At 40.3% G+C, this 13,297-nt stretch overlaps 1 protein-coding gene across 2 annotated transcripts in view; it reads left to right on the top strand.

The window, feature by feature from the left end:
• LOC138670897 (solute carrier family 2, facilitated glucose transporter member 11-like) overlaps window positions 1-13,297 on the top strand; it is a 196,512-nt gene that overhangs the window by 167,595 nt on the left and 15,620 nt on the right. For both annotated transcript variants that reach the window (XM_069758668.1, XM_069758659.1), the window contains 2 exons: window positions 8,953-9,063; window positions 11,872-11,973. In XM_069758668.1, coding sequence (XP_069614769.1) covers window positions 8,953-9,063; window positions 11,872-11,973 — 213 coding nt within the window. The remainder of the gene's footprint in view (window positions 1-8,952; window positions 9,064-11,871; window positions 11,974-13,297) is intronic.

The raw sequence follows: 13,297 nt of genomic DNA, 5'->3' as shown, positions 1-13,297 counted from the left end.
GAAAATCTTACATACAGATCCGATTTTGAAACAAATATTACCGGAAAGACCGCTGATTGTAGCAAAAAGGTCTAAAAATTTGCGTGACGTTTTGGTACACAGCCTATATAATCCGAATAGAAACTCGAAACCTGTGGAGGCCACAAACCAAGGATTTTTTCCGTGTGGATTATGTAAAGCTTGTCTGAATCACATCAAAAGTAAGACCTTTTCGAATTTTGACAATTCAAAAGTATATACCATTCGTAAGTATTTGACATGTACCTCTCGCGGTGTGATCTACCATGCCACGTGTCCATGTAACAAAATTTATATTGGATTAACAACTAGAGAATTGAAAATTCGGACACGTGAGCATTGTAGAGACATTGCAAAGGCCAAATTAGTGGAAGACGAAACTACTTTAAAAACGTTGCCCAAGCATTTTAAGAAATTTCATCAATGTAACCCTCATAATTTAAAAATAAAGGGTATTGATTCAGTATCTTTGGGTGTAAGAGGGGGTGACATGGGTAAAATATTGGCACAGTATGAAAGTCGATGGATATACCGACTAGGTACATTGGCACCGCAAGGTTTAAACGATAATTTTGGTTTCGGGGCATTTCTGTAAATTTGATATTATTCTGGAGGGAATTTTTTAGGAGTTTTTTCCAAGGGTTGGTTTTATTGGTTTTTAGTTGTTTATTGTGTCATTAATAAGTGTTTCTTGTTTGCCCTTCATAGAGACTGGTTGTTTTGAGAGGATACCCGTTGTTTAATCTTGTTGTATCTAACTTCAATCCAAAATAAGAAGAAAGAAGAATATGGCAGGATTGATGAAAAAAGAAAGAAGATATACTGTACTTCTGAGCTATAACTATGAATATATATGGTGGAAATATTTTGTCCAGAGACTAGCTGCGGAGTAATCCTTTGCCCTATATAGGCCAGAGATATATATATGTTTTTTATTTTTTATTTGTTATATGTATGTATTATGTATGTTTTTTTAGGAATTTCTTAATAATGTCTGTATGTGTACACAAATTATATTTATATGGTGGTATAATAGTAGGTATAATGTTATAAATGGTCTATATAAGCGTATTTTACGGAAAAAGAGTATTTGCACATCATATGTAATAATTATAGTAGGTTTTGTAATATTAAAAGCTATTTTAGCGTAGACACGTTTTACTTAAATTTATGGCTCACACTGATTTTGTCCTCATGTATGTATACACGGAATTGGTAATAAGAAAGAGGTACAGTCACATAGGGTATGGGCAGAGGAGAGCGCTGGGATGGTGCGCATGCGCTGCTGGAGGTTGCTCCGGGCATCTTCCCTCCGACAGTATAGCGGGCGCAGGGGTTACCTAGCAGCTGCGGCTGTGGTGGTCCCCCCTTTGTTCCGTTGGTCGGAGATGAGGGGATGCCCCTGTGGGGGTGACTTCAGCGGGGGATGCGCCATTTGAGTCCCGGCTTCCCTGTATTCATTTTTTACGGGCATCATATAGGGTTATGTTAGACCAATTCACTTTGTGTAGAGTTATGTATTAGGAAGTCTTTATGGGGTTTTATTTAGACTCTATATATGAAGGGTATATATGTACTATTGGTTCCTTATGTGGGATATATTGGAATCGAAATACTAGTATGGGTGTATGTGTAGGTTACCGGAGACATCCCGAGATTATAGGACGGTGGCGTGGGCGTTTCCATTAGTTGAGGGGAGTGTTCTCACGCTGTGCTAATTAGATGGAAGGAGGTCTCTGAGTGGTGACATCAGCGGCTGAATCGCCGAGAGAATTTAGGCTTTTTAATTCGCTTATCACTAAGGTATTGTGTAAATCATAGGGTGAGGGAGTATACCGCTGTCTTTTTGTTGGATATTGACCCATAGATTATCTAGATAAACGGGTGAATAGTATAGGTTTTAAACCGGAAGTAGCGTCATACTGTGGGCGTAATATAGTGAGGAGTGATGAAATCGCCGCAATCTATGTCTTTGGTTCTTCAGATTAGCTGGTGCGTTGGAGTATTATATTATAACGCTGGAAATGGTAGTACCGGTGTATAGAAGGATTGAATATTTATTTTGAGACGTATGAACATAGTAGTGACACAGTTGAAACCGGAAGTAGCGTCAGAAGTGGGCAGAGAACGCTCTAGATGCAGCAAGAGATGTGATTGGGTGATTTCCAAGACTTAATTTGCATCAGGTCTCTGATTGGGCAACAGGCATTTAAAAAGATCTGAGTTTCCTTGGCAAAATAACACGCCCCCGGAAGAAGGATCGGCAAAACGCAGCGTCGGGGTGAGACAGCAGTGAGGACACGCAGATCCAGGTAGTTACATGCAGATATGCACTCCATATTCTGGTACAGCTTTGTACGATAGATAGAGGTGGGGGTGGGTATCTGTATGCTCTCTCAGTATGGTATTATACCAATATGGGATTTAGTATTTTTGTGAGTAATAGGATTGTATCCATCACATATTGCAAAATGTATTTTTTGTATCCCATAAAGAAAGAGTTGCTAGTATTATTTGTGTAATACCCTAGGATCAATATTGTGTGTCAACACTGTTGTCTAGTTCTAGTTTTGACTTGAGGCACTTAAAACACTTGTTTATATAAAAAATGATTGATGTTTTTTATGGATATTTAATAAACTTGATTTATTTTACATTCAGCATAAATTGTGGGACAAATTTTGATTTTGCATTTTCCTTGTGAAAATGTAAAATCTGGGGCTAAAACAAAATTTTGGTCGTCAAATGATTTTTTTTTTCTTCACTGCTCCATGTTATAAAATTCATTGAGACGCATGTGGTGTCAATATGATCACTGCACCCCTAGATGAATTCATTGAGAGGCTTAGTTTGTAAAATGGGGTCACTTATGGGGAGTTTCTGCTGTTCTGGCACCGCAGGTGCTCTCCCAATGGGTCATGGTGCAGTCAAACTATAATATGGCATGCCTTCCGTTCTGAGCTTTGTACTGTGCCTGAAAAGTATTTTCCGATTACATGAAGGGTATTGCGCAATCAGCAGAATTTTTAAAAAATAAACCAAGGTCCATTTTTTCCTATTAGAACTTAGGGCGATTAAAAACTTGGGGTTAAAACACCATTTTAGTGGTAAAAATGTAATTATTCTTTCTTCACCGCCAAATGGCATAACATTTTATGAGTGACATATGGTCAACATGATCACTGTACCTCTGGATGAATTCATTGGGAGGTCTAGTTTGTAAAATGAGGTCACTTATGAGGGGGTTTAAGATGTTCTGGCACCTCAGGGTCTCTGTCAATGTGACATGGCACACTCAAGCCATTTCAGCTAGATCTGAACTCCAATATGGCACTTCTTCCCTCCTGAGCTTTGCACTGTGCTCAGCATTAGTTGTTGACCACATACGGGGTATCTGTGTACTTAGGAGAAATTGTACAATATAGTTTGGGGTTCATTTTCTCCTACTATCTTTGTAATTTTGTGCTGAAACAACATGTTTGTGGGAAAATATATTTAATTTTCACAGATCAACATTGTAAAATTCTGTGAAGCACCTGTGTTAAAAGTGCTCACCACATGTCCAGATAAATTCCTTGAGTGTTCTAGTTTCCTACATGGGGTCACTTGTTTCGGATTTCCACTGTTTAGGCACATCAGGGGCTCTCCAAATGCAACATTACTCGTGCAGACAATTACATCAATGTCTGCGTTCTGAAACATCACTCCTTCCTTTCTGAGCCGTGCAGTGCGCACAAGCAGAAGTTTTCCCCCACATATGGGGTATCAATGCACTCAGGAGAAATTGCACAACATATTTTTCTGTCCGTTTTCTCCTCTTACCCTTGTGAAAAGTCATATCGAACAAATTTTACTACTATCATGAAGTACAATATGTCACAAATAAACAGTCTCGGAAGCAGTGAGATCTGTTGAAGAGTTAATACCACATAAAGTGACACTGGTCAGTATTGTAAAATTTGAGCTGGTCATGAAGGTGAAAACAGGCTTGGGGATAAAGGGGTTAACCCCTTTCTGCCATTAGACGTACTATTCCGTCCATGTGGGGTGGGCTTTACTTCCCAAGGACGGAATAGTACGTCATAGCCGATCGGCTGCGCTCACGGGGGGAGCGCGGCCGATCGCGGCCGGGTGTCAGCTGCTTATCGCAGCTGACATCCGGCACTATGTGCCAGGAGCGGTCACGGACCGCCCCCGACACATTAACCCCCGGCACACCGCGATCAAACATGATCGCGATGTGCCGGCGGTGCAGGGAAGCATCGCGCAGGGAGGGGGCTCCCTGCGGGCTTCCCTGAGACCCCCGCAGCAACGCGATGTGATCGCGTTGCTCCGGGGGTCTCCTACCTCCCTCCCTGCATCAAGTCCCGGATCCAATATGGCCGCGGATCCGGGTACTGCAGGGAGGGAGGTGGCTTACCAAGTGCCTGCTCAGAGCAGGCACTTGGTAACGCTGCAGCGCTCTGAGACAGATCGGTGATCTGTCAGAGTGCTGTGCAAACTGGCAGATCACCGATCTGTATTGTTTCCCCCTGGGACAAAGTAAAAAAGTAAAAAAAAAATTTTTTACAAGTGTGTAAAAAAAAAAAATCCTAAATAATGAAAATAAAAAAAAAAATTATTCCCATAAATACATTTCTTTATCTAAATAAAAAAAAAAAACAATAAAAGTACACATATTTAGTATCGCCGCGTCCGTAACGACCCGACCTATAAAACTGGCCCACTAGTTAACCCCTTCAGTAAACACCGTAAGAAAAAAAAAAAAAAACGAGGCCAAAAACAACGCTTTATTATAATACCGCCGAACAAAAAGTGGAATAACACGCGATCAAAAAGACAGATATAAATAACCAGGGTACCGCTGAAAGCGTCATCTTGTCCCGCAAAAAATGAGCCGCCATACAGCAACATCAGCAAAAAAATAAAAAAGTTATAGTCCTCAGAATAAAGCGATGCAAAAATAATTATTTTTTCTATAAAATAGTTTTTATCGTATAAAAGCGCCAAAACATAAAAAAATTATATAAATGAGGTGTCGCTGTAATCGTACTGACCCGAAGAATAAAACGGCTTTATCAATTTTACCAAACGCGGAACAGTATAAACGCCTCCCCCAAAAGAAATTCATGAATAGCTGGTTTTTGGTAATTCTGCCTCACAAAAATCGGAATAAAAGGCGATCAAAAAATGTCACGTGCCCGAAAGTGTTACCAATAAAAACGTCAACTCGTCCCGCAAAAAACAAGACCTCACATGACTCTGTGGACTCAAATATGGAAAAATTATAGCTCTCAAAATGTGGTAACGCAAAAAATATTTTTTGCAGTAGAAAGCGTCTTTCAGTGAGTGACGGCTGCCAATCATAAAAATCCGCTAAAAAATCTGCTATAAAAGTAAATCAAACCCCCCTTCATTACCCCCTTAGTTAGGGAAAAGTAAAAAAAATTTAAAAAATGTATTTATTTCCATTTTCCCATTAGGGTTAGGGCTAGGGTTAGGATTAGGGCTAGGGTTAGGGCTAGGGTTAGGGCTGAGGTTAGGGCTAGGGTTAGGGTTAGGGCTAGGGTTAGGGTTAGGGCTAGGGTTAGGGTTAGGGCTAGGGTTAGGGCTAGGGTTAGGGCTAGGGTTAGGGCTAGGGTTAGGGTTAGGTCTAGGGTTAGGGCTAGGGCTAGAGTTATGGTTAGGGCTAGGGTTAAGGCTACAGTTAGGGTTAAGGCTACAGTTAGGGTTAAGGCTACAGTTAGGGTTAAGGCTACAGTTAGGGTTGGGGCTAAAGTTAGGGTTAGGGTTTGGATTACATTTGCGGTTGGGAATAGGGTTGGGATTAGGGTTAGGGGTGTGTCAGGGTTAGAGGTGTGGTTAGGGTTACCGTTGGAATTAGAGTTAGGGGTGTGTTTGGATTAGGGTTTCAGTTATAATTGGGGGGTGTCCACTGTTTAGACACATCAGGGGCTCTCCAAACGCAACATGGCGTCCGATCTCAATTCCAGCCAATTCTGCGTTGAAAAAGTAAAACAGTGCTTCTTCCCTTCCGAGCTCTCCCGTGTGCCCAAACAGGAGTTTACCCCAATATATGGGGTATCAGCGTACTCAGGACAAATAGGACAACAACTTTTAGGGTCCAAGTTCTCCTGTTACCCTTGGGAAAATACAAAACTGGGGGCTAAAAGATAAGTTTTGTGGGAAAAAATTTTTTTTTTAATTTTCACGGCTCTGCGTTATAAACTGTAGTGAAATACGTGTGGGCTCAAAGTTCTCACAACACATCTAGATAAGTTCATGGGGGGGTCTAGTTTCCAATATGGGGTCACTTGTTGGGGGTTTCTACTGTTTAGGTACATCAGGGGCTCTGCAAACGCAATGTGACGCCTGCAGACCATTCCATCTAAGTCTGCATTCCAAATGGCGCTCCTTCCCTTCCGAGCCCTCCCATGCGCCCAAACGGTGGTTCCCCTCCACATATGGGGCATCAGCGCACTCAGGACAAATTGGACAACAAATTTTGGGGTCCAATTTCTCCTGTTACCCTCGAGAAAATACAAAACTGGGGGCTAATAAATAATTTTGGGGGGAATTTTTCTTTTTATTTTCACGGCTCTGCGTTAGAAACTGTAGTGAAACACTTGGGGGCTCAAAGTTCTCACAACACATCTAGATAAGTTCCTTGGGGGTCTAGTTTCCAATATGGGGTCACTTGTGGGGGGTTTCTATTGTTTAGGTACATTAGGGGCTCTGCAAACGCAATGTGACGCCTGCAGACCATTCCATCTAAGTCTGTATTTCAAATGGCGCTCCTTCCCTTCCGAGCCTTCCCATGCGCCCAAACGGTGGTTCCCCCCCACATATGGGGTATCAGCGCACTCAGGACAAATTGCACAACAAATTTTGGGGTCCAATTTCTCCTGTTCCCCTCGGGAAAATACAAAGCTGGGGGCTAAAAAATAATATTTGTGGGAAAAAAAATTTGTTTTATTTTTACGGCTCTGCATTATAAACTTCTGTGAAGCTCTTGGTGGGTCAAAGTGCTCACAACACATCTAGATAAGTTCCTTAGGGGGTCTACTTTCCAAAATGGTGTCACTTGTGGGGGGTTTCAATGTTTAGGCACATCAGTGGCTCTCCAAACGCAACATGGCGTCTCATCTCAATTTCTGTGAATTTTGCATTGAAAAGTCAAACGGCGCTCCTTCCCTTCCGAGCTCTCCCATGCGCCCAAACAGTGGTTTACCCCCACATATGGGGTATCAGTGTACTGAGGACAAATTGTACAACAACTTTTTGGTTCCAATTTCTTCTCTTACCATTGGGAAAATAAAAAATTGGGGGCAAAAAGATAATTTTTGTGAAAAAAAAATGATTTTTTATTTTTACGGTTCTGCATTATAAACTTCTGTGAAGCACTTGGTGGGTCAAAGTGCTCACCATACCTCTAGATAAGTTCCTTAGGGGGTCTACTTTCCAAAATGGTGTCACTTGTGGGGGGTTTCAATGTTTAGGCACATCAGTGGCTCTTCAAACGCAACATGGCGTCCCATCTCAATTCCTGTCAATTTTGCATTGAAAGGTCAAACGGCACTCCTTCCCTTCCGAGGTCTCCCATGCACCCAAACAGTGGTTTACCCCCACATATGGGGTATCAGAGTACTCAGGACAAATTGTGCAACAACTTTTTGGTTCCAAATTCTTCTCTTACCATTGGGAAAATAAAAAATTGGGGGCGAAAAGATCATTTTTTTTACAAAAAATATTTTTTATTTTTACGGTTCTGCATTATAAACTTCTGTGAAGCACTTGGTGGGTCAAAGTGCTCACCACACCTCTAGATAAGTTCCTTAGGGGGTCTACTTTCCAAAATGGTGTCACTTGTGGGGGGTTTCAATGTTTAGGCACATCAGTGGCTCTCCAAACGCAACATGGCGTCCCATCTCAATTCCAGTCAATTTTGCATTAAAAAGTCAAATGGCGCTCCTTCGCTTCCAAGCTCTGTCATGCGCCCAAACAGTGGTTTACCTCCACTTATGTGGTATCAGCATACTCAGGACAAATTGTACAACAAGGTTTGGGGTCCATTTTCTCCTGTAACTCTTGGCAAAATAAAACAAATTGAAGCTGAAGTAAATTTTTTGTGAAAAAAAGTAAAATGTTAATTTTTATTTAAACATTCCAAAAATTCCTGTGAAACACCTGAAGGGTTAATAAACTTCTTGAATGTGGTTTTGAGAACCTTGAGGGGTGCAGTTTTTAGAATGGTGTCACACTTGGGTATTTTCTATCATATAGACCCCTCAAAATGACTTCAAATGAGATGTGGCCCCTAAAATAAAATGGTGTTGTAAAAATGAGAAATTGCTGGTCAACTTTTAACCCTTATAACTCCCTAACAAAAAAAAAATTTGGTTCCAAAATTGTGCTGATGTAAAGTAGACATGTGGGAAATGTTACTTATTAAGTATTTTGTGTGACATATCTCTGTGATTTAATTGCATAAAAATTCAAAGTTGGAAAATTGCAAAATTTTCAAAATTTTTGCCATATTTCCATTTTTTTCACAAATAATCGCAAGTAATATCAAAGAAATTTTACAACTATCATGAAGTACAATATGTCACGAGAAAACAATGTCAGAATCACCGGGATCCGTTGAAGCGTTCCAGAGTTATAACCTCATAAAGGGACAGTGGTCAGAATTGTAAAAATTGGCCCGGTCCATAACGTGCAAACCACCCTTGGGGGTAAAGGGGTTAATACTATTTTAAACTTTTGCTTCATTCCCCTGCGTGGTGTCACGGGCAGATTATTGCCACACTTTGCCTACCATTTCCAATAAGTACAGTTTGAATCAAAATAGTGAAGTATAGTGAAGTATATCACTTCTTGCTAAATGTAGGGTGATTTTCAAATTAAATTCTCATTCTTTCTTTGGTTTTCCAGATCTATTTTTACGCGCAGTACGTGTTTAAAAAAACTGGGATTCCCAATGAAAACATACCTTACGTCACACTGGGGACTGGAGTCTGTGAATGTATCACTGCAATGACATGTGTAAGTGGCCTTCGATTTTCACATTATAAAGGCACATTTTTTCCACTAGTTGGTATCCACATCAACCAATTAACCCTTTTAAGGCCGAGATATATTTTTGAATTTGAACTTTTGTTTTTTTCCTCAACTTCTTCTAAGAGCAATAGCTTTTTAACTTTTCTTTCTTCATATCTATATGAAGGCTTATTTTTTGCAGGCTGAGATATACTTTTGAATATCACTGTTCAATTTACCGAACCATATAATGTACTGAAAAACGAGGAACAATTTTCAAGCAGGCTGAAATTGTGGGAAAAAAACTCACAATTAAGCAGATGTTTTATGGAGTTTCTTATGATTGTCAATTTTTTTTTTTATATTTTAGTGATTAAAAATGTAGAAACATGTAAAAACACAACAAAATATCTGTCACCATTTTTTGTGACCTGTATTTTTTATTTTTCTGTACATGGAGCGATGTTTTTTTTTTTTTTAATTTCTTTATTCTTCTATCTTTTTTTACATTTTGTTTAAACTTTTTTAGTTTTTATCTTAATTTTTATTTTTCTTAGAGACCTTGGACCTACGATCTCTTTTATTTTATGCTGCAATACTATTACAGTGTTATTTCAGTTCTCCTATGAAGTCCAAGCAGTGGCTGAATTTCACAGGATAAATAAGAGGGCAGCCATGGTGACAGTCAGCAGACTGCCAGCTGCCAAACAGCGCATTGTTGGGGATTCAATGGGAGCTCTCGCACATCGGCAAACATGCCAATTAAATGTTGCTGTCATTGTTTGGCAGCATCATCTAAGTGGTTAACAGCAGCAATCGGAGCTTAGCTCCACTCCTGCTGTTAGAAACAGATGCTGGCTAGGTAGCACAGTCGAAATCTGCACATATAAAGCGGGCTCAGCGCCTCTCCTCCATAACCTGTGATGAAAATGGATGTTGCATACTTTTAAGGAGTTATGGTCATCCAATCTTTAATTAGCATAGCAAGGAGCAGGGAATAAAGGATATATCTATCAAATAGGCTGACTACGCGGTCTCTGTGGGTTCCATGAAGAGTGTGGTCCAAGAACAAGTTCCATACCCTTTGCTATTTGTTGGTAAGAACAAATTGTATAGCTCTCCTCTCTATAGGAACTGCATTCTTAAAGGAGTATTCTCCTTTCAGACATTTATGGCATAATCATAATGTATACCATGAATTAAAGATGTTGGTTCTACCTCTGGTACCATCACCTATCTACCACAGGAACTCAGTCACTTTGCCTAACACTAATTCCACACCCTGTGGGCTAGTCCCAAACATTAACTATATCCTAACTTACCCTATCGTCACTACCTATACTACAGTCAACTATCCACATCCTTATACTCCCTATCCTACACACTATACACTCCTTATTGTACTGCTATACACTGTACATTACAACACAATTCACATATTCATTGGACGTGGTATATCTCGATTTTTCCAAAGCGTTTGATACCGTGCCGCACAAGAGGTTGGTACACAAAATGAGAATGCTTGGTCTGGGGGAAAATGTGTGTAAATGGGTTAGTAACTGGCTTAGTGATAGAAAGCAGAGGGTGGTTATAAATGGTATAGTCTCTAACTGGGTCGCTGTGACCAGTGGGGTACCGCAGGGGTCAGTATTGGGACCTGTTCTCTTCAACATATTCATTAATGATCTGGTAGAAGGTTTACACAGTAAAATATCGATATTTGCAGATGATACAAAACTATGTAAAGCAGTTAATACAAGAGAAGATAGTATTCTGCTACAGATGGATCTGGATAAGTTGGAAACTTGGGCTGAAAGGTGGCAGATGAGGTTTAACAATGATAAATGTAAGGTTATACACATGGGAAGAAGGAATCAATATCACCATTACACACTGAATGGGAAACCACTGGGTAAATCTGACAGGGAGAAGGACTTGGGGATCCTAGTTAATGATAAACTTACCTGGAGCAGCCAGTGCCAGGCAGCAGCTGCCAAGGCAAACAGGATCATGCGGTGCATTAAAAGAGGTCTGGATACACATGATGAGAGCATTATACTGCCTCTGTACAAATCCCTAGTTAGACCGCACATGGAGTACTGTGTCCAGTTTTGGGCACCGGTGCTCAGGAAGGATATAATGGAACTAGAGAGAGTACAAAGGAGGGCAACAAAATTAATAAAGGGGATGGGAGAACTACAATACCCAGATAGATTAGCGAAATTAGGATTATTTAGTCTAGAAAAAAGACGACTGAGGGGCGATCTAATAACCATGTATAAGTATATAAGGGGACAATACAAATATCTCGCTGAGGATCTGTTTATACCAAGGAAGGTGATGGGCACAAGGGGGCATTCTTTGCGTCTGGAGGAGAGAAGGTTTTTCCACCAACATAGAAGAGGATTCTTTACTGTTAGGGCAGTGAGAATCTGGAATTGCTTGCCTGAGGAGGTGGTGATGGCGAACTCAGTCGAGGGGTTCAAGAGAGGCCTGGATGTCTTCCTGGAGCAGAACAATATTGTATCATACAATTATTAGGTTCTGTAGAAGGACGTAGATCTGGGGATTTATTATGATGGAATATAGGCTGAACTGGATGGACAAATGTCTTTTTTCGGCCTTACTAACTATGTTACTATGTTACTATGTTACATAACACAATATATACAAAGACGCATGGCATAATACATCTTACCATACCACACAATGCGCTTGGTGTCTTCAGGGGTTGGAACGCGACAGCACAGTCCATCATCCTTACACATGTGCTCCATGATTATATCACTGTAATAATGAGTATATTATTTACAGGGTTTGCTGATAGACAGAGTTGGAAGACGAGTTCTCATCATTGGAGGATATTCCCTAATGGCAATGTTTTGTATTGTACTAACAGTGTCGCTCACATTTCAGGTAATTCTGATAAATTATCATATGTAGATCCAAAGTGTTTAATGGGAACCTGTCATGTAAAAAAACGCTATGAACCTGCAAATATTGGCTTAATGTGTTCTTTATGATTATAAGTGATCCATGTCTACACCCTATAATTCTGATATGAAGACATCAGCTGCATTCACTGTAAACTGTAAAATGATGACAATTACATTTCTTCAGTTTAAAAAAAAAATCATGATTGCCTTAAATTTCTTTACGGACAGGGGAAAAAGTGCTCTATTTTTACGGACTGTCTGAAAATTTCTGGACTGTTGGCAACCCTGAACAGAACTGATGCACTAGTGAGCTGGCTGTCAGTCAGTGCCGGAGGTGCGGTTACTGCTGGCACTTTCTATGTACTGAGCACTGACTGAAGCTGCTCCTCTATGACTGAAAGCTGGAGGTTTCTTTCCTAGCATGCCAACTAACCCCATATCTACACATTAATATTGTGTTTTTGTTTTTTTGTAATTCTTTATTTAAGTTTTCAAAACAAACATGTAATTCATACTCATTACATTACTCAGTTAGTCAGAAAGGGGATAGATCGTAGATCATTGGAAAGAGAGGCATAGTTAATTCTACTAATCAGAGAATTGTAGAGTATACAACGAACAAGTTTAACATCAACAACAATAAAAACAGCTTTAAACAATTTATATCTGCGCTAGAGAACGCTCCTCACTTATTATGTGGGCCGATAGATAGTGCCGATGCTAAACATGATTAAAAGCCAAAAGGAAACAGCCAAATGAAAGGTAGGAAAAACGAATGCCACTGCAGAAAAAATTGTAGTAAGGGCACCCAATAGTATATGATAAAGTCATAAAAATATCAGGCATACATAATTGGGCGACAGCTTCAGGTATGGATGGAAGAGGTTTACCTGATATGCTTGATTATATTGCGTGATGTCGTCCTCTTGGGTGCTGTTTGCCTGTGTGGAGTGTCCGTTGTTTGGAGGTCCGTTTTGGGTCCTTCAGATAATGGCACTAATTACCTCTGCCCCGGCCGGTGGCAGGATGCCTATGAAGTTTTTGCCGGCGTGTAATAAATACACGTTGCGCTGTACAGCCGCTCGGTACACTGTGAGTACAGGACCTTGCGTGACGTCACAGTCACGTGATTGCTCACGTAACTGGCTAAGGGGAGCGCCCAATTATGTATGCCTGATATTTTTATGACTTTATCATATACTATTGGGTGCCCTTACTACAATTATTTCTGCAGTGGCATTTGTTTTTCCTACCTTTCATTTGGCTGTTTCCTTTTGGCTTTTAATCATGTTTAGCATCGGCAC

This window comes from Ranitomeya imitator, chromosome 1 (genome assembly GCF_032444005.1).
Source record: "Ranitomeya imitator isolate aRanImi1 chromosome 1, aRanImi1.pri, whole genome shotgun sequence".
NCBI classification, from domain to species: Eukaryota; Metazoa; Chordata; class Amphibia; order Anura; family Dendrobatidae; genus Ranitomeya; species Ranitomeya imitator.
Note: the sequence above shows the minus strand (reverse complement) of the source record. Positions and strands in the feature narration are given on the sequence as shown.